The 22,068-nt window shown below is 44.4% G+C and overlaps 1 protein-coding gene across 1 annotated transcript in view; it reads right to left on the reverse strand.

Moving 5' to 3' along the window:
• Positions 1-22,068, reverse strand: part of ank1a (ankyrin 1, erythrocytic a) — a 413,130-nt gene that overhangs the window by 156,340 nt on the left and 234,722 nt on the right. The window contains exons 3-4 of the mRNA XM_034170336.1: positions 15,036-15,137; positions 437-535 (exon numbers count right to left, since the gene is read on the reverse strand). Of these exons, the coding sequence (XP_034026227.1) occupies positions 437-535; positions 15,036-15,137 (201 nt within the window). The remainder of the gene's footprint in view (positions 1-436; positions 536-15,035; positions 15,138-22,068) is intronic.

Consider the following 22,068-nt stretch of genomic DNA (forward strand, 5'->3'; position numbering starts at 1 on the left):
AATTTTGAAATCTTTACTTTTTTTTAAAATCACAATTTACCATAACTTTTGACCACTGTACTAACTGAAACTGATGTCACTTTTGTTGTATGACCCCATAACTCCATAACATTCAGTAGTAGAGCAAACAAACTACACCTTTTTTTGGAATCAATATCATCAGACAAATAATTTGGAGAAGGCCAAGAGATAGATGGTTATATTTGAGATGTCGGGATGGATCAACAATCCAGGATCCAAGTTGGTTCTGTGCTTTCAAGATACGGTGAAGGACAGCACCCGTGCATGCTCCCAGACTTGCCTTGTCTTGACTTTCGGTCAAAATTGGCTTGGACTCTTGCCATGTTAAATGCTGAGGAGAGTTTTAACATAACTGAACTGAATGTTTTGAAAAAAGAAGTCACATTTTAGGATTTTTGCATTTGGGGGATCTTACCTTTGTGGTGGTCTCTAGTACGATTCCATTGTGCAGCAGCTCCAGCACCATTTTGACGTGGCCTTCTTTAGAGGCTAGATGCAACCCGTTGAGTCCATTCTGAGTGAGAGAGCAGAATGCACCTCATACTAGAGGCTCCTTTACAAATGTAGAAAATTATCCGTACGTATGGGCAGACGCACGACTTTAACATGCAAACTCAAACATGGGATTGTCATTACAGTGACTGTGTCACTCACAAACCAAAACCAGTGGAATACTTACACTAGATACCATGCAGAATTTAAGTGGCCATTAAAAAAAAACAATGTGCACAGGAATGAAAATCAGGATGTAATATTTTTATTTGAATAATGGCGGCAAAGAAGAGAAGGAGGAGGCGGAGGATGGGAGGGAGATGGCAGGCCGCTGGTCTCGTGGCTGGGAAGAATACGAGCCGTGTGGGATAGGTCTGACCTCACACAGCCTTTCTTCAGCCGCACAGGACATGTGAGGTTGGACCTTTCCCACACCACTGATATTATTCCTCTGAGTGGGGAGACCACAGCACACCATCACTCTACTGCAGGAGAGACAGAGGGAGGCGAAGCACAAAAACAGGGGGAGAGTTAGCAGGAGGAGCAGCAGTTATGCTGACAAACAGAGAAGGGGAAGAAAAATATAAACGAGGAGGGTGGAACTGAGGCAGGGTGCTGCTGAGTGATCCACAGACAGCTGCCAGTCAAACCTCCGTCTGAGCAACACGGAGATGACACACCAGCATCGACAGACACCCAACGATGAACATCGAACATCATCTAATGCTCTCAAACAGCAATGTTATAGAGCTGATATTATGAGTCAATCAACACAAAATATTAGATTAACTCAGATCATTTGTTGTGTGGAGATTCTTTGGTTCCAGATTCTCAGCTCTAAGATAAGTGTCTGCTGTTCCCTTTTTATATCCAAATATAAATATTACAAAACATTATAGCATTTTAAATAGTTTATGATGTTTGAAACTAAATAATTAACGGTAATAACAATTTTGTCCATAATGAAAGTGAGTGAAACCACAGCTCTAAAACATTAGTTTGTATCACAAGTTCATGCTGACCGTAAGAAACTTTTTGCAAAAACCATCTGTTATTCTTAAAATGATAGGATTAACAAATACTTCGGGAGTATTTATACCAGACATTTTATTTATTCATTTATTATTTATTTTTTTCCCAAGAATAATGTTTAGGTGTTTTTGCAAAATAACATTCCCAAGTAGCCATTCAAAAACTAAGGCATTTAATCTGCATTGTCTCAGTCCATCCAGCTGCAAAATGTTTCCAGGCCTTGGCTGGGAAGTACACTGTGATGGACTGGTATCCTATCCAGGGGGAGTCATGGACTCTTGTCCACTTCACGCCATGGAAACCAGAGATAGTAAGTACTTTTTTTTTTTAATTTAACTAGGTTAGTCCCAGTGAGACTGAGACCTCTTCTGCAAGGGAGACCTGAGTTTCCAGCCCACCTAACCTGCACGTCTTTAAATGTGGTAGGAAACAGGAGCAACTGGAGAAAACCCACACAAACACGGGGAGAACATGCAAACTCCACACAGAAAGGCCACAGGTGGGAATCAAACCCGTGACCTTCTTGCTGTGAGGCAACAGTGCTAACCACTAATCCACGGTGCTGCCTATAAAGACTTACATTCAAGCCAGATAAATTAAGAATAACGTAATTGAAATCCCATGGCTTTGAATACATCTGAATACATGTTAAAATTACTAATTGTGAAAGACGTCTGGCTCAGGTGTAGTATCTTCATCGTCCACCAGGGGGCGGTGGCCCACACACTGGGAATCCCAGCAACATGGTTTTCCCTTTGCTGCTGTACAGCACATTGTGCCAGAGCTCTGCTAAAACACAACACTAGTGGCCACTTAGCGCTATTACAAGTGAGTGCAAACAAAACTGTATAGGATCATGAATTGAAACAGTAAACAGCAAAAATAAATTCAAGCCACTTCATATCAACAACAGCCACAACAACAAAAATTACATAAATTGTATCTCTGAAATTATAAGCTTTGAAGGGACCAAGTTGCTGTGCTGCATTTCATCCATAAGGTGTCACCCTTCATCACCTTGAGGCTTCTCTTATGGGGCCGGTGAAAAGGCCTCATACACATCCAGACAGAAACACTAAGGCAACAATTACAAAATGTTAAGGCTGGTTTAAGTGGACGGAGGGGAAGCCATGACTAAGATTAATGAGGGAGAGGATGCAAACAGTGCTTTGCCATAGCTCACTAACACTGCCTCCTCCAGGCCACTGTGGGAACAGCTATGTCAAAATAAAGAAGGCCAGAGGAGAAGGGGTGAAGGAGAAACTAAAGCTCATTTCCCATCTCCCATGGAGATGCTGAAAGCTCAACCTGCCACCTTCAGCTGGTGATGAACAGTCTACTTGAGCATGCACATAGACAGTTAGGAAAGAGTGCGCAGACAGACATACAACCACATCACTGCAAGCTCATCAACTCATGACCGCCGCGCACACTAAACAGTCAAAATAAACACACAATATGCTGGTGATCGTGGAGCATATTTAGAGCGACAGTGTGTAGGATTCAATATCATCAAGTGGTGAGGTTGGAGACTGAACTCTGTTCCCTGTTGTTTTGTTTGTTTTCCCTCCATTGGCGATGGTGAGTCACCCTCCCTTGCCTTATCTTGTGATAAACAATGTGTATGAGCCTCCATTTCATAAAAATGAAGCTTCTTAAATGTGATAGTGTGCAATAGCAACAAAATGACAGTGTATAGGGGAAAAACTATGGATTCCGATATTATGTATTAACATGGCACTGTAACATGGCAGTCTCCATGAAGGGTCCTGCTCCCATGAAGATATGAAGGGCTCACTCTAAGCTTACGAACACACATCAATTTGTTGTTGCAAACAATTACACACTAATGAACATATGGCTTTGAATGCTGCATTGTATTTAGGGGAATAAACGCCCCTGAATCCTACATACTGTAGCTTTAAAGATAAGATCATCCAAATTACAGTAGTGTTCAGAATAATAGTAGTGCTATGTGACTAAAAAGATTAATCCAGGTTTTGAGTATATTTCTTTCTGTTACAAGACCAAGCATTCATGATATGCACACTCTTAAGGCTATGAAATTGGGCTATTAGTAAAAAAGTAGAAAAGAGGGTGTTCACAACAATAGAATAATCTGCTGTTGACGCTACAAACTCAAAACTATTATGTTCAAACTGGTTTTTTAGCAATCCTGTGAATCACTAAACTAGTATTTAGTTGTATAACCACAGTTTTTCATGATTTCTTCCCATCTGCAAGGCATGGAGCCAACCAACTTGTGGCACCTTTCAGCTGTTATTCCACTCCAAGATTCTTTAACAACATTCCACAATTCATTCACATTTCTTGGTTTTGCTTCACAAACAGCTTTTTTGATATCACCCCACAAGTTCTCAACTGGATTTAGGTCCGGGGATTGGGCAGGCCACCCCAAAACATTAATTTTGTTGGTTTGGAACCAAGATTTTGCTCGTTTACTAGTGTGCTTGGGGTCATTGTCTTGTTGAAACACCCATTTCAAGGGCATGTCCTCTTCAGCATAAGGCAACATGACCTCTTCAAGTATTTTGACATATCCAAACTGATCCATGATACCTGGTATGCGATATATAGGCCCAACACCATAGTAGGAGAAACATGCCCATATCATGATGCTTGCACCACCATGCTTCACTGTCTTCACTGTGAACTGTGGCTTGAATTCAGAGTTTGGGGGTCGTCTCACAAACTGTCTGCGGCCCTTGGGCCCAAAAAGAACAATTTTACTCTCATCAGTCCACAAAATATTCCTCCATTTCTCTTTAGGCCAGTTGATGTGTTCTTTGGCAAATTGTAACCTCTTCTGCACGTCTTTTATTTAACAGAGGGACTTTGCAGGGGATTCTTGCAAATAAATTAGCTTCACACAGGCATCTTCTAACTGTCACAGCACTTACAGGTAACTCCAGACTGCCTTTGATCATCCTGGAGCTGGATCAATGGGTGAGCCTTGTTGTGTGGGCCGCCAGAAGAGGAGGTACTGCTGGCCCACCACCAGAGGGCGCCCTGCCTGAAGTGCGGGCTTCAGGCACGAGAGGGCGCTGCCGCCACGGACACAGCCGGGGGTGACAGCTGTCACTCATTATCTCTTGACAGCTGTCACCCATCTACTCTACAGCATCTCACTTCATAAAGACCAGACGTCATCTCCACCTCGTTGCCGAGATATCGTACTTCTATGGAGGTAACTGTCTCTGCCTGTATTAATTGATTCTAAGAGCTATTGTTTTGCAGCTGTCAACCAGAGGACCAGCGTGGGTCACGACTGTTTCGTCCTACGTCCGTCAGATAAGTGGTTAAACAGACGCTGCACGAGTGTGTGTTAGAGGTGGAGGTGGCATTCCCACCGTTGTTGTTACGGGGTGTACACACACCCACACTTGACTGTCTTTGTTCTTCGCCAGCAGTACCAGATCCGACAGTCGGGGACGGTGATCACCTGGGAATTCGGGACTTGGCGGCTCCAGTATTCACCAGGTTCGGTGGCGGCGGAAATCGTGTGGTTCCGGCTCTTCTCAGGACAGACGTCTTCTATCCTCGAGCCTGCCCACACGTCACCTTTGTGGATTGACTGTTATCAGATTCTGAGATTGTCTGTGTATTCGTTGTGCACCTTCACAACATTAAATTGTTACTTTTTGGCTCATCTGTTGACCGTTCATTTGCGCCCCCTGTTGTGGGTCCGTGTCACTACACTTTCACAACAAGCCTTTGCCATTCTGGTTATTCTTCTATCCATTTTGATGGTTGTTTTCCATTTTCTTCCATGCGTCTGTTTTTTTTGTCCATTTTAAAGCGAGATCATTGTAGATGAACAGCCTATAATTTTTTGCACCTGCCTATAAGTTTTCCCCTCTCCAATCAACTTTTTAATCAAACTACACTGTTCTTCCGAACAATGTCTTGAATGTCCCATTTTCCTCAGGCTTTCAAAGAGAAAAGCATGTTCAACAGGTGCTGGCTTCATCCTTAAATAGGGGACACCTGATTCACATCTGTTTGCTCCACAAAACTGACGAACTCACTGACTGAATGCCACACTACTATTATTGTGAACACCCCCTTTTCTACTTTTTTTTACTAATGGCCCAATTTCATAGCCTTAAGAGTGTGCATATCATGAATGCTTGGTCTTGTTGGATTTGTGAGAATCTACTGAATCTACTGGTACCTTGTTTCCCATGTAACAATAAGAATTATACTCAAAACCTGGATTAATCTTTTTAGTCACATAGCACTACTATTATTCTGAACACTACTGTATTTCTCATATCAAACATTTTTTGTGTCATTTCTGCCAACATGCAATTCCTGTCATTGATCAGACAATTAAAACAAATATACTGAGCAAATCCTCCAAAACAAGTAAAAATGGGAGTGACAAGCAGAGGTGGGCACAGCAAACCAAAAACTTAGCTTCGATAACCTTTACTCCGCAAACTGAAAAGTTAACTGTTATGAAGCTAAACCGATAAACCCCTAAAAAATTTAACAGAAGTTACAGGTAAAAGCTAAACCGATCACTTTCAATACTGACTCCAGTACACTGACAGCTACTGACACAACAATGAGTTAGCGCTTCTGTCTCAGATCAACCTTCTCTAAGCAAAAGAGATCTGGTGACCAGAGAGAAGAGAAGAGAAGAGAAGAGAAGAGAAGAGAAGAGAAGAGAAGAGAAGAGAAGAGAAGAGAAGAGAAAAAGAAAAAAAAAAATTTATTTTCAACATTATGCAGACATGCAGGTGTATCACATGGGTCATGCACAGGCAGACAGTTTTGACTTATTGCTCAAATTTTAAACAAACTAATTCCGGACAGGTTATTGAAATTAACATCACCTCTGTCATTTTACAAAGTGAAAATATCAGCTATATGTTTTAGTTTTAAAGTAATGCACTAATTTTGAAGGTTTTATTGTTTACAGAGTACAGACACACATGCTGCAGTGCATTATGGGAAAATTGCCATCTCCTGGCTATCCAGTAGATGGCAATGTTTATGGCAGTGTGAATAAGCCTTTTCACACTCTTGCTCTCTTCCAGGTCTGATGTGCGAGGTCAGAGAGCGAGAGGTGTAAACTGCAGTCTCGAGGCATCATGACTGACTGTGTGGGCAGCAAGAATGACAGAAACTTTGATTGTTTTTCCTGTTGGAGTGTTGATTCCTTGAAAGATTTTTTTGTGAAAACGTGGTACTGTGTCCAAGGAAGCAAACTAAAGCTTATGCTGCACACAAACTGAAAATTCAAGTTTTGCCTGACTCGATCCACTGCCGACCCAAGCAGCGTCTATTCATAAACATAGAATCAGCCGATCACTGTTTCGCTTTGCGGACCTCTATAAATCTTGTGCACTACGTTCGTATTTCCGAGAGTGTGAAATAAATTATTTGTGAAGAATAAAATAAAATCATGGATCTGCTTGGTGAATGGCAGCTGAATGGTGTCTCTAGTAAATATTCATGAAGTAACTGCCTGGTCCATTTCCCTGTATGTTCTGTGTCATTTATTAGGCTTATAGGCACATGTGCCTCTGACTTGGATCAGTGAATAATGAACACAGGTGGGATAAAACACACTGATTTGTATCACAACAGAGCAAGGTGACAGATTATGCTGCCCTTTTAAAAGATGATGAAGGCAAATCATTCCTCGACCCGAAAGCTGAACTCGAGTCCAGCTGGCTGGATGATATGAGCGGCATGAATCGATGGCACTGCCGTGCATTTAACCCACGCACTGCTGCACAATTCACCAGGCCAACGCGACCGGCTGGATGCTGTGCTGTGTGCTGCTGGATGCTGCGCTAAATAAAATAATTATTTCATAACGGATTAATCATTTGCTCTCAGAGATTGGCTGATAAAACCATCTCTAATTGCTCCAGAATCACAGAGGAATTTTCTTCAACAGCTTTTCTTGTGAGCTTCTTGGGGTGGAGAAAGCATTTGGGATAATCTCAAAGGTAATTATTTATAATATTTATATTGTAATGGCTTGGTAAAACAGTTGCATTTTCACTTCTTCATATAAGCATCTGTACAAATATGTTTATTATGGATTTAGACAGTTGTCTGACTGGCGCTGTCACTGACCAACTGAGCGTCTGTTTCCGTTTTTACATCTCTCGACCTCTGAACCAACCTGGTCGTGCATGCGCATTTCCAGAGTGTGAAAAGGCTTACTGCCACACATTCACTAAAAGTGCTGAATCACTTAAACAGAATTTTCAGGTTTCAAATTGGCTTTTTTTTACAAATGAAAAAAAATGACATATTTACAAATACAGATTTATTTGTAAAATCCACCACACACATTTCAGTAACTTGTGTACCGACCAACCACTGATGTCAGGAAACCAATTTTCCCATAATGCATTGAGGCATGTGTGTCTGTAAACGTTAACACCTTCAAAATTAGTGCATTACTTTAGAACTAAAACATATAGCTGATATTTCCACTGTGTAAAACAACAGCGGTGACGTTAATTTCAATAACGTGTCCGAAATTAGTTTAAAATTTGAACCATAACTCAAAACTGTCTGCCTGTGCATGAGTAGTATGATATGCCTGCAAGTCTGCACGGTGTGAAAATAAATCTTTTTTTCCCCTTTCCTTTTCCTTTCTCTCTGGTAATCAGTTCTCCTCTGCCTGTAGAGGATTGAGCTCTACCATACCTACAAAACATGTAATAGAGAGGCACTAAAATCTTTCATTTCAGACTTTACAAATGTTTTAACTGTTAAGCTTTATTCACTGTGCCCGCAAAATATGTTAGCAATCCAAAAGTTATCGAAACTAAATTTACCGGAAGCTAATTGGTCTGCTGATGGTTTTGAAAGTTATCTGAAAACCTAATCTGCTAATGAAAACGTCAGCTTGGATAATTAGCAGTTAGCAGATTAGCAGAACTATGCCCACAACTGGAGACAATATGGCATAGTGGTTCGATCTGCCTGTGTTCATGTGGGTTCCTGCCAGGTGCTCCGACTTTCTCCCACTTCCAAAGACTTGCAGATTAGGTGAAGAGGAAACTTTAAATTGACTGTAGGTGTGAGTGTGGTTCTGTTTGTCTATTCGTGGTCCTGCCATAGACTGGCGTCCTGTCCAGGGTGTATCAGACCTCTCGTCGTATGACTGCTGGGATAGGCTCCAGCCCCCCATGACCGTTAATTGTTAAATGTCAATACGAGGTCTGTTAGAAAAGTATCCGACCTTTTGTTTTTTGCAAAAACCTGATGGATTTGAATCATGTGTGCTTGCATGAGCCAACCTTGAACCTTCGTGCGCATGCGTGAATTTTTTCACACCTGTCGATTGCGTCATTTGCTTGCAAGCAGCCTTTGTGTGAGGACATGTGTTGTGCTCTTGTCGGATTTTCATTGCAAGGAAAATGGCAGAACGACTGGAGCAGCGCCGCATCAAATGTTGCCAGAACCTGGGTGACAGCCAGGTGGAAATCATTTGGAAGATTCAGACGGCTTTCGGTGATGATCCTATGGGCATCACACAGATTAAGGAGCGGTACAACCGGTTTAAAGACGTCCGCACAACCGTGGAGAGTGAGCCACGCGCCGGTTGGCCATCAACATGCTGAAATGACGAGATCATTCCAAAGTGAACGCTGTGGTGATGTGGGACCGTCGTGTGACTGTCCGAGAAATCGCAGAAGAGGTGGACATCAGCACTTTTTCGGCACATTCCACTGTGACAGAAGATTTGGCCATGAAAAGAGTGGCGGTGAAATTCATGCCGAAGCTGCTGACGGCGGAGCAAAAGCAACTCCGTGTTGAAGTCTCACACGACATGCTGGACTCCGAAAAATGATGCCCACCTCTTCCACGATTTCTCGGATAGTCACACGATTGAAAAGCCACCGAAAGCCGTCTGAATCTTCCGAATGGTGGAAGAGGTGGACAGCATGTCCTGTGAGACTTCAACGCGAAGGTGCTTTTGCTCCGCCGTCAGCTTCGGCACAAATTTCTCCGCCACTCTTTTCATGGCCAAATCTTCTGTCACAATGGAATGTGCCGAAAAAGTGCTGATGTCCACTTCTTCCACAATTTCTCGGCTAGTCACACTACGGTCCCGCATCACCATAGCGTTCACTTTGGAAATGATCTGGTCATTTCAGCATGTTGATGGCCGACCAGAGCGTGGCTCGCTTTACACCACTGTGCGGACGTCTTTAAACCGGTTGTACTGCTTCATAATCTGTGTGATGCCCATAGGATCGTCACCGAAAGCCGTCTGAATCTGCCGAATGGTTTTCACCTGGTTGTCGCCCAGTTTCTGGCAAAATTTGATGCAGTAGCACTGCTCCAGTCTTCCGCCATTTTCCTTGCAATGAAAATCCAACGAGAGCACTACACACATCCTCAAACAAAGGCTGCTTGCAAGCAAATGACGCAATCGACAGGCGTGAAAAAATTCACGCATGCGCACGAAGGTTCAAGGTTGGCTTATGCAAGCACACGTGATTCAAATCCATCAGGTTTTTGCAAAAAATAAAAAGGTCGGATACTTTTCTAACAGACCTTGTATATTGGCTCAGGCATATATTAGTTAATACAACCCCTGGCAATAATTATGGAATCACCGGCCTCGGAGGATGTTCATTCAGTTGTTTAATTTTGTAGAAAAAAAGCAGATCACAGACATGACACAAAACTAAAGTCATTTCAAATGGCAACTTTCTGGCTTTAAGAAACACTATAAGATATCAAGAAAAAAAATTGTGGCAGTCAGTAAAGGTTACTTTTTAGACCAAGCAGAGGGAAAAAAATATGGACTCACTCAATTCTGAGGAATAAATTATGGAATCACCCTGTAAATTTTCATGCCCAAAACTAACACCTGCATCAAATCAGATCTGCTTGTTAGTCTACATCTAAAAAGGAGTGAACACACCTTGGAGAGCTGTTGCACCAAGTGGACTGGCATGAATCATGACTCCAACACGAGAGATGTCAATTGAAACAAAGGAGAGGATTATCAAACCCTTAAAAGAGGGTAAATCATCACGCAATGTTGCAAAAGATGTTGGTTGTTCACAGTCAGCTGTGTCTAAACTCTGGACCAAATACAAACAACATGGGAAGGTTGTTAAAGGCAAACATACTGGTAGACCAAGGAAGACATCAACGCGTCAAGACAGAAAACTTAAAGCAATATGTCTCAAAAATCGAAAATGCACAACAAAACAAATGAGGAACGAATGGGAGGAAACTGGAGTCAACGTCTGTGACCGAACTGTAAGAAACCACCTAAAGGAAATGGGATTTACATACAGAAAAGCTAAACGAAAGCCATCATTAACACCTAAAGAGGAAAAAAACAAGGTTACAATGGGCTAAGGAAAAGCAATTGTGGACTGTGGATGAAAGTCATATTCAGTGATGAATCTCGAATCTGCATTGGGCAAGGTGATGATGCTGGAACTTTTGTTTGGTGCTGTTCCAATGAGATTTATAAAGATGACTGTCTGAAGAGAACATGTAAATTTCCAGTCAGTGATGATATGGGGCTGCATGTCAGGTAAAGGCACCTTGGAGATGGCTGTCATTACATCATCAATAAATGCACAAGTTTACGTTGATATTTTGGACACTTTTCTTATCCCAAGGATGTTTGGGGATGATGAAATCATTTTTCAAGATGATAATGCATCTTGCCATAGAGCAAAAACTGTGAAAACGTTCCTTGCAAAGAGACACATAGGGTCAATGTCATGGCCTGCAAATAGTCCGGATCTTAATCCAATTGAAAATCTTTGGTGGAAGTTGAAGAAAATGGTCCATGACAAGGCTCCAACCTGCAAAGCTGATCTGGCAACAGCAATCAGAGAAAGTTGGAGCCAGATTGATGAAGAGTACTGTTTGTCACTCATTAAGTCCATGCCTCAGAGACTGCAAGCTGTTATAAAAGCCAGAGGTGGTGCAACAAAATACTAGTGACGTGTTGGAGCGTTCTTTTGTTTTTCATGATTCCATAATTTTTTCCTCAGAATTGAGTGATTCCATATTTTTTTCCCTCTGCTTGGTCTAAAAAAGTAACCGTTACTGACTGCCACAATTTTTTTCCTGATTTCTTATAGTGTTTCTTAAAGCCAGAAAGTTGCCATTTGAAATGACTTTAGTTTTGTGTCATGTCTGTGATCTGCTTTTTTTTTCTACAAAATTAAACAACTGAATGAACATCCTCCGAGGCCGGTGATTCCATAATTTTTGCCAGGGGTTGTATATTGATTGTGGATTTCCTGTTTTCTTCCTTTACAACCCTTGATATGCGCAGTTTACTTGTTCACTCAAATCTGCATATTGCGCATTAAGCAATCCTCTTGATTTTGATGAATATCCAGGATTAGACCCACATCAAACCTGGGTATATATCATTTTGACAAATGATCTACCAATACGGGGAGAAACAACAGCTGTTTGTGCTCTGCTGGCCGATCTTTGTTTCTAGTCAGGGACAGGCTTCATTTTTTGCTCATTTTTGTTACCAACAACTGAGTCTGAGTTTGGATATGAACTTTTCTTATATAAATATTCCCAGAACATCAGTACCTGGATTTGTGATTACAGCTGTATGAAGACTAAGATCCAGGCATTGACTGACTTCCTGAACTCTTGACATCAGAAGTAGATTTGTATGTGGTGAAAGTATTGAACTTGTGGAGACATTCACTTATCTTGACAGTGACATTCATGTCTCTGGGTCCTCAGCATTTGAGATTAAGAGTTGCCTGGAAAGAGGTGTTTGGTGATACAGATATCACTGCAGGGGAAATAAGGTCCAAGGTTGTTCAGGTCCTAGTGCTTTGTCTTGTTTTGTACGGTTGAATGGTCAGACACGGACATTATTCAGGGTTTTTTGTTTGTTTTTTTAGGAATGATTTTTTTTTTCAAAAATGTGGTTACTTTATGTTCCAGTTGAAGTCAGTTTTTTTTTTGTTTTTTTTTTTACTACATTGGGGTTGATGCTGCAACTTACACTCAAGTGCAACTTATAAACCAAAAAAAATCATGTGTTTGTTATTCATTATAACAATTCAAATAACTATTCATATTGGACTTACACAGGAATCAAAGCACTTAACAACTTAACAACTTAAATAATAAAGCACAAATTGCCAATAATAAGAAGCACACTACAACAATGCACAAACATCCCAAATTAATGAGCTAATAATACTGAAAAATAGTGTGACTTACGAGGTCTGTTAGAAAACTATCCAACCTTTTTATTTTTTTAAAAACTATATGGATTTGAATCATGTGCGCTTGCATCAGCCAAGCTTGAACCTTCGCGCACATGCGTGAGTTTTTTCACGCCTGCCGGTTGCGTCATTCGCTTGTGGGCAGGCTTTGAGTGAGCACTGGTCCTCCCCCCTCATCGGATTTTCATTGTCAGGAAAATGGCTGAGCAATTGGAGCAGCGTTGAATCAAATTTTTCCAGAAACTGTGAGAGACAGCCAGGTGGAAACCATTCGGAAGATTCAGACGGCTTTCGGTGAAGATACTCTGGGCGTCACACAGATTAAGGATCATTACAACCGGATTAAAGATGGCCCACAGCGGCGCAGGGCGCGCCGCGCTCCGAGCGGCCATCGACAGGCTGAAATGACCAGATCATTTCCAAAGTGAAGGCTGTGTTGATCCGGGACGCCGTCTGACTACCAGAGAAATTGTGTAAAAGGTGTACATCAGCACTTTTGCGGCACATTCCACTGTTACAGGAGATTTTGTAATGAAAGACGTGCGGAGAAATTTGCGCGTTGGCACGGAGCCGCAATGGCGCACAACAAAAAACACGTCCGTGTTGGAAACCATTCGGAAGATTCAGACGGCTTTCGGTGGCTTTTCAGTCGAATGAGTATCCGAGAAATTGTGTAACAGCTGGGCATGTCACAACTTGTCCTGTGAGACTTCCAACACGGACGTGTTTTTTGTTGTGCGCCATTGCGGCTCCGTGCCGACGCGCGAATTCCTCTGCACGTCTTTCATTACAAAATCTCCTGTAACAGTGGAATGTGCCACAAAAGTGCTGATGTACACCTCTTCCACAATTTCTCTGGTAGTCAGACGACGTCCCGGATCAACACAGCCTTCACTTTGGAAATGATCTGGTCGTTTCAGCCTGTCGATGGCCCCTCGGAGCGCGGCGCTCCCTCCGCCGCTGTGGGCCGTCTTTAATCCGGTTGTAATGATCCTTAATCTGTGTGACGCCCAGAGTATCTTCACTGAAAGCCGTCTGAATCTTCCGAATGGTTTCTACCTGGCTGTCTCTCACAGTTTCTGGAAAAATTTGATTCAGCGCTGCTCCAATCGCTCAGCCATTTTCCTGACAATGAAAATCCAACGAGGGGGCTGGACCAGTGCTCACTCAAAGCCTGCCCACAGGCAAATGACGCAACCGACAGGCGTGAAAAAACTTACGCATGCGCACGAAGGTTCAAGCTTGGCTGATGCAAGCGCACATAATTAAAATCCATATAGTTTTTAAAAAAATAAAAAGGTCGGATAGTTTTCTAACAGACCTCGTATACTCCGGTGTGACTTATACGTGGATTTTTTTTCTCTTCAAGAGGTAAATACAGTACATAGGAACACTCAGATGAGTTGCATCACTTGCATTGTGAAGGAGTATCAGCTTTGACATTTTGGACATGTGGCACATTTCTCTGGGCAAAATGCCGGTGCCTCAGTGTTGAGGAGAAGGCCAAGAACACACCCAGGTTTCACGTGGCTACGGCAGATCGATGGTTACTTTCTGGAGTTGGGGACTGACTGGTTGCCTGCCTGGGTGGTTGCCATCCAGGACCCAAGGTGGTTCTGTGGTGTGGTGAAGTGTAGCATCAACGTACGAGTGCTCCCAAACCTGACTCTGTCTCAGTCTCAGATGGGACTTTGGGGATGTGTAATGATGGATAGATAGGACCAATTTTGCACATTTTGTCCCATAAGTTTGATCTGCCATGAAATGTACGAAGTCATATCAAATGTACAAGCATATCATGTCAATAAACACCAACATCAGTGTTGTTTTGGAAGTGTTGCTCAGTATAAACCATGTGCAGCAGAAAACAAAACCAACGTAACAGTTCACTTCATTTCCCTCTTTATTTTAAGCTATTTAAAAAGCACAGTTGTTAACTTAAGCCTATCATGCTTATGATTTCAGTTTGATTTTGGTCTTCTTAAATGCCATCAGCTAAATTACACTCCCTCTCCAAATTCCACATTACTGTCCTTTGTTTGAATGAAATTATTCATTTGATTTAATGAGAGAGGACAGAGAGGGACAGCAGACTGCATCCTGCCAAGATTCCACTCTGAGCCATCGGCACACATTTAACTATTCCTGAGACATTATGATGAGCAACAACTGAAGCTCAGTTTTGTTGTAATCTGAATATAAATGAATAATTCACTGATGATTACATCATGTGTGTGGCTCTCTCACCTGATTGGCAGTATTAATGTCAATGCCATTTTTGATATGTTCCAGGGCCTTGTCCAGGTTGCCAGAACGGGCAGCTCGGAGGAAACTGTTCCCAGCATCTGCCTGCAAGGAAAAAAGAAAAAAAGAGGGGGATACGAAGTGAAAGAGAAAGTAAGAGGCACAAAGAAGCAGCAGAGAGGGAAAATAAAGAGGAAAAGAAATGTTGGTTATTATTAAAAAGGCAGAAGATGTATTTAAAGAGCTGAGTTTAGTGGTAAGGTCATCCCTCAGGCTTCCTCTCATTTTACTCTTTCCTCTGGGTTTTGGAACATGCAGTTTGGACACCTTCACCACCCTGACTGGGGATGTGCACGTGTGTCTTAGAGGTGGCTTTGGGTTTGTGATCCCTCAAAGCATATGAATAACTCTCCACGGGTCTGTCTGCTGCTCTGTATCCAAGCAATAGTGCAAGCATGAAGATACTGACAGACTGCGGCGTGTCTGCCGTACCCGCCAGAACACTGTCTGTACTGTTTATGAGAGTGGAGAAATATAGAAGCAGAAGAAGGGAAGAGAGTGAGAGAAAGGAGGAGTGTGGCGAGCCTCCTGGCTCATGGCACGTCTAGTGTTTTTGTCTGTGTTTTGTTTGTGTCTGAGGGCTTCGTGTCTCTCCCAGGCAGAGCTGCTGCCGAAACAGGATCACTCATGCGGGACTGGGGGAGAGCCAAGGAAGAGAGGTGGGAGGACCACAGGGAGACGTGTACTGCAGCACACAGTGCACCTTTCCATTTCATTTACATAATCCCCTCTTAGTTCTTATATCGTCCCCTCAGCAGCTAACCAGCTTCACATTTCAGCATGTCGCTGAGGAAAATTTCACACAACACCGTCCAAAAGAAAAATATATCTAACACTTGAATCCTCTGAAATTTGTGGACTTATTCTGCCAAAACTGGAAGAAGTGAGGTCAAAACGGTGAAAGTGTACACATGCCGAAAGTCAATGCGTAGCAACAAATGACAGAACAAACACCAAAGCTCAACACCGAACAAAATTAAGTGGGAAATGGGAGCACAGGAAAGGAAACTACAAGCAGGAACACCGCTTCTCTATTGCCCCTGCTCTATCGCCTCTTTACCATCTTGACAGCCACGATTGCCACGCGATAATGGAGCAAATGATTTCTCATCAAGACTGATAGGAGAATCCAGCAGACAGAGAGATTCAGATGAATTCCACATTGTGTAAACTCATGTGACCTACAAAACAGGCCAACAAAACTGCCTTATTGACAGAACGCAGCTGTTCAAGATAAATCTCTCAGTGGACCCCCAGCTGAAAGGTCGTCAAACAGCGAGCCCCACCTCTAAAAAGAGCATCTATGAAATGTTACACATATGAAGAAAAGCAGCAACAAAGGAGCCCATTTGAATTTTGTGAATTAAATATTTAATGCAATGAATATTGTTTTTTTTTTTTTAACTTCCAAGCCAAAAATCTTTCCCTTCATACAGTAAATCTCATCTTGTTAAATGCAATTTTGTAATCCTTTAATTGTACCCACATGAATCAACTTCACCTCAATTCAGTTCCGCAGTTACAAAGAGAATATTCAGATCTTTCACATCTCAAAGATGAGCTCTAAAATAATATATAAATGACACCAAAACAAAAGACCTGCTTCATTTACTCACATTGCCAGAGAACTCTATATATTGCAAAAAAACAAAAAACAAAAACAAATGGTAAATGGACTGCATTTATATAGCGCTTTTCCATCTGCATCAGACGCTCAAAACGCTTTACAATTATGCCTCACATTCACTTCGATGTCAGGGTGCTGCCATACAAGGCGCTCACTACACACCGGGAGTAATAGAGGATTAAAGGCCTTGCCCAAGGGCTCTTAGTGATATTCCAGTCAGGTGGGGATTTGAACCCATGATCCTCTGGACTCAAGCCCAACACCTTAACCACTAGACCATCACCTCCCCTAAACAAGCTAAGACTAAAAAACAACAACAAAAAAAACACTTAACAGGAAGAAAGCTGCAGCAGATGAGACTCTGTGGGTAGTCATCTGAAATGGCAAAATATGCAGTAACACAACTGCAAATTGAACTGAAGGCCCACCACTGAAGACACCATAAATCGAAATCAAATCGAATCAAACTGAAAGATTTACACCAGGGGTGCCCAAGTTCGGTCCTCAAGATCTACCTTCCTGACACTCTTAGTTGTCTCCCTGTTCTCCCTGATTTATAGCCCTTGTTTGTCTGTCTGTCTATCAACATATACACTACAGTACAGACTGTGTGAATGACTGTTACAAATTCTGCACACACTGGAGTAGCGAATATGGCCACAGAGATACCTTTACAGAATGAAAAGTTGCCTTAATTTCACACTTTTAACAAAGAACTGACTTTCCAGACATTTCTTAGGCCAGAATGTCTTAAGTTGAAGGACTGTGTTATCACATGGTGGTGTCAGGCAATGAAAGCCCCCACCTTTTCACAAAGTGACCAGTCTTCCAAACATCTTCTAGCCAAATTTACAATGCCTCTGGAAATCTTCAACAAACAGTCCCTATGGATCAAAGGCTCTCGTTGAAACGTTCCGGCCAACTCCAGTTCAATATCAATTTATTAGATAGTTTAATGAAACCTGTCCAAATTTAGAGGACGTCCAGAAACCAACAGGATTCTCCCTACAGACAACAGCTCAATAAACCTAGAATCTAAACCAGCCAGACAACAAAACATCAAAGGTCATAAAAACGGCCAACATTGGGATGGAATCATGGTGCCCCTTGTTGGGAAGAACACGGGCCCATTAATACATGAACATACTTTCTTTTAACAAAAGAGAAATTTTAATTTCTTTTCCTGTTATAGATACAAAACAAAACTGATATTCCAATTTAATCTGTTACACATTTCTTTCATGTGACATGAATATTCCTTTTATAACTCTTAGTGCATGTTTAAATGTTATTTGCTGAATTATGAATGAATTATCATACTGAAAATAGTGTTTCTGTTGATCACTTCTCCACTTCTAGGATGGTACAGAAGATGACTCATTCATCTCCAGCCAAAGAAGAAAGAAGGTACACATCATTTATTGTATCTGGGGTGTTTTTCAAATAACTTTCTTTGGGAGAAACCCGAGGCCAAGTGGGCGGAGCTTATGACCATGTTTGTAGCATCTTTAAAATGACCCTGGAACAAAGAAACACTCTCTTCCGATCTCTTTAATTCTTCCAACCTTCTTCAACTCTTTGATCCCTTATTCCACTTTTCAACACCCTCTAAGTCCTTAGTCTTAGCTAGTGGTTTTTGTTTCATTGTGTTTCATTTTGTTCCATAACTTTCACTGTTTGATGTACCAGTTTTTAATAACTTCTATGGCATGAGTCAAGTCTTCTTCATTTTGAAGATGACTTCCAAGCTGAGTTTTTCAAATTAAGAGTGAATTTTCAAGTCTCCAAATTATTTTTCTGCTCAATCCAAAAGTGTTTTGTTCACTTGAAATTTATTCCACAATTTCCTTTGAAAAGCCTTGTGTTGGGAAAGTGTAGGAACACGGACCCACAACAGGGGGCGCAAATGAACGGACAATGGAGAAAGTCAAATCACAGGGTTTTACTGTTGTGAACTCACAACAAACACAACAGATTTACAAATACAGCAGTAACCGAATTCCAAAGGTGTCGTGTGGGCAGGCTCGACGATAGGAGACGTCTGTCCGAGTCGAACCGGAACCACCCGATTTCCTCTGCCACCGAACCCCGGGGATACTGGGGCCGCCAAGTCCCGAACCCCAGGTGGCCACTGCCTCCGCTCGTCGGATCCGGTACTGCTGGCAAGGAACAGATACAGTCAGGTGTGGGTGCGGCTGCACCCAGCAACACACAGGGTGGAAACACCACCTCCACCTCTTGTCAGGAAAATACAGGTGAGTGCAGGAATGTGAGTACTTACCCAAAATACAGTCTCCTGCTGTCTTTTCTCTTTCTGTGTAAAGGCAAAAAGTATTTAATGGTCAAAAGATGATCCATTTGGCTGGATACGTTACCTCCTTGGTAGAGCGATATCTCGGCAATGAGGTGGAGATGCCGTCCTGCTGATATACCTCCCTGTTGATTGATATCAGCTGTCTCGTCTCAGGTGATGGGTGACAGCTGTCACCCTGGCTGCTCCTGTGAGGCGGCAGCGCCCTCTGGTGCCTGGAGCCCGCACTCCAGACAGGGCGCCCTCTGGTGGTGGTGGGCCAGCAGTACCTCCTCTTCAGAGGCCCACACAACAGGACCCCCCCCTCAACGGGCACCTCCTGGCGCACGACCAGGCTTGTCCGGGTGGCGACGGTAGAAGTCGGCCAGGAGGGCCGGGTCCAGGATGAAGCTCCTCTTCACCCAGGAACGCTCTTCGGGGCCGTACCCTTCCCAGTCCACCAGATACTGCAAACCCCAGCCCATCCGTCGGACGTCCAGGAGCCGGCGTACAGTCCAAGCCGGCTCGCCGTCGATGATCCGGGCAGGAGGTGGTGCCGGACCCGGAGTGCAGAGGGGTGAGGTGTGATGAGGTTTGATTCTGGAAACATGGAACACTGGATGAATCCGCAGTGAGGCCGGAAGCTGAAGCCTCACTGCGGCGGGATTGATGACCTTGAGAATTTTGAACGGACCAATGTATCGTTCCTGTAGTTTTGGGGAGTCCACTTGTAGGGGAATGTCCTTGGTGGACAACCACACTTCCTGCCCAGGACGATACGTAGGAGCCGGGGTCCGCCGCCGGTCTGCATGGTTCTTTGCCCTCGTCCGGGCCTTCAACAAAGCAGAACGGGCGGCACGCCACACCCGACGGCACTTCCGTAGGTGGGCCTGGACCGAGGGCACACCGACCTCTCCCTCGACCACCGGAAACAACGGGGGCTGATACCCCAAACACACCTCAAAAGGGGGGTGGCTGATGATACTTGACTGTTGTGGGCGTACTCGATCCAGGCCAGGTGGGTACTCCAGGCCGTCGGGTGCGCGGCTGTCACACAACGTAGGGTCTGCTCCATCTCTTGGTTGGCCCGTTCTGCTTGCCCGTTGGTCTGGGGGTGATACCCGGACGAGAGACTGACCGTGGCCCCCAGTTCCCGGCAGAAGCTCCTCCAGACGTGCGAGGAGAACTGGGGACCGCGATCGGAGACGATGTCTGATGGTATCCCATGCAGACGGACGACGTGGTGGACCAGGAGGTCCGCTGTCTCCTGGACGTTGGTAGCTTCGGGAGGGCCACGAAGTGGGCCGCCTTGGAGAATCGGTCCACTATCGTGAGGATGACGGTGTTTCCCTGGGACGGCGGGAGGCCCGTGACAAAATCCAGGCCGATGTGAGACCAGGGGCGATGAGGCACGGGCAGCGGCTGTAGCAATCCCGATGTCTTGCGGTGGTCGGCCTTGCCCCTGGCGCAGGTGGTACAGGCCTGGATGTAACCCCGGACGTCGGCCTCCAGGGACGCCCACCAGAAGCGCTGCCGGACGACTGCCACGGTTCTTCGCACCCCAGGATGACAGGAGAGCTTAGAACCGTGACAGAAGTCCAGAACTGCAGCCCTGGCTTCTGGTGGGACGTAGAGTTTGTTCTTCGGTCCGGTTCCGGGGTCCGGGTCTCGTGTCAGGGCCTCCCGGACGGTCTTCTCCACGTCCCAGGTGAGGGCGGCCACGATAGCGGAGTCCGGGATGATGGGATCCGGGGGATCCGACGACTCCGTTTTGACCTCATCTTCATGTACCCGGGACAAGGCATCCGATCTTTGATTTTTGGTCCCGGGACGGTAGGTGATCCGGAAGTCAAAACGGCCGAAGAACAGTGACCAGCGGGCTTGCCTGGGATTCAGCCGCTTGGCGGTCCTGATATACTCCAGGTTCCGGTGGTCAGTGAAAACCGTGAATGGCACAGACGTTCCCTCCAACAGATGTCTCCACTCCTCAAGAGCCTCTTTCACCGCAAGGAGCTCTCGATTGCCGACGTCATAGTTCCGTTCGGCTGGGGTCAACCTGCGGGAAAAATAGGCACACGGGTGAAGGACCTTATCGGTCTTCCCGCTCTGGGACAGCACGGCTCCTATCCCTGAGTCCGAGGCGTCCACTTCAACCACTAACTGGCGACTAGGATCGGGCTGCACCAGAACAGGTGCAAACGAGAAGCGCCGTTTCAACTCCTTGAACGCGGCATCGCATTGATCCGACCAGGTGAAGGGGACTTTTGGTGAGGTCAGGGCTGTCAGGGGGCTAACTACCTGACTGTAGCCCTTGATGAACCTCCTGTAGAAATTAGCAAAGCCTAGGAACTGTTGCAACTTCCTACGGCTTGTGGGTTGGGGCCAGTCTCTCACCGCCGCAACCTTGGCCGGATCAGGAGCGACGGAGTTGGAGGAGATAATGAACCCCAAGAAGGACAAAGACGTGCGGTGGAACTCACACTTCTCGCCCTTCACAAACAGCCGGTTCTCCAACAACCGCTGCAGGACCTGACGTACATGCTGGACATGGGTCTCAGGGTCCGGAGAAAAGATGAGTATATCGTCTAGATATACGAAGACGAACCGGTGCAGGAAATCCCGCAAGACATCGTTAACCAACGCTTGGAAAGTCGCGGGAGCGTTTGTGAGACCGAACGGCATGACCAGGTACTCAAAGTTACCTAAGGGGGTGTTAAATGCCGTCTTCCACTCGTCTCCCTTCCGGATCCGAACCAGGTGGTACGCATTTCTAAGATCGAGCTTGGTGAAAATCTGGGCTCCATGCAGGGGTGTGAACACTGAATCCAACAGGGGCAACGGGTATCGGTTGCGAACCGTGATCTTGTTCAACCCCCTATAATCAATGCATGGACGAAGTCCGCCATCTTTTTTGCCCACAAAAAAGAAACCTGCGCCCATCGGGGAGGTGGAATTCCGGATCAACCCGGCAGCTAACGAGTCCCGGATGTAGGTCTCCATTGATTCGCGCTCAGGCCGTGAGAGGTTGTACAGCCTACTGGACGGGAACTCACTGCCCG

The sequence above is a fragment of the Thalassophryne amazonica genome, chromosome 5 (assembly GCF_902500255.1).
Source record: "Thalassophryne amazonica chromosome 5, fThaAma1.1, whole genome shotgun sequence".
NCBI classification, from domain to species: domain Eukaryota; kingdom Metazoa; phylum Chordata; class Actinopteri; order Batrachoidiformes; family Batrachoididae; genus Thalassophryne; species Thalassophryne amazonica.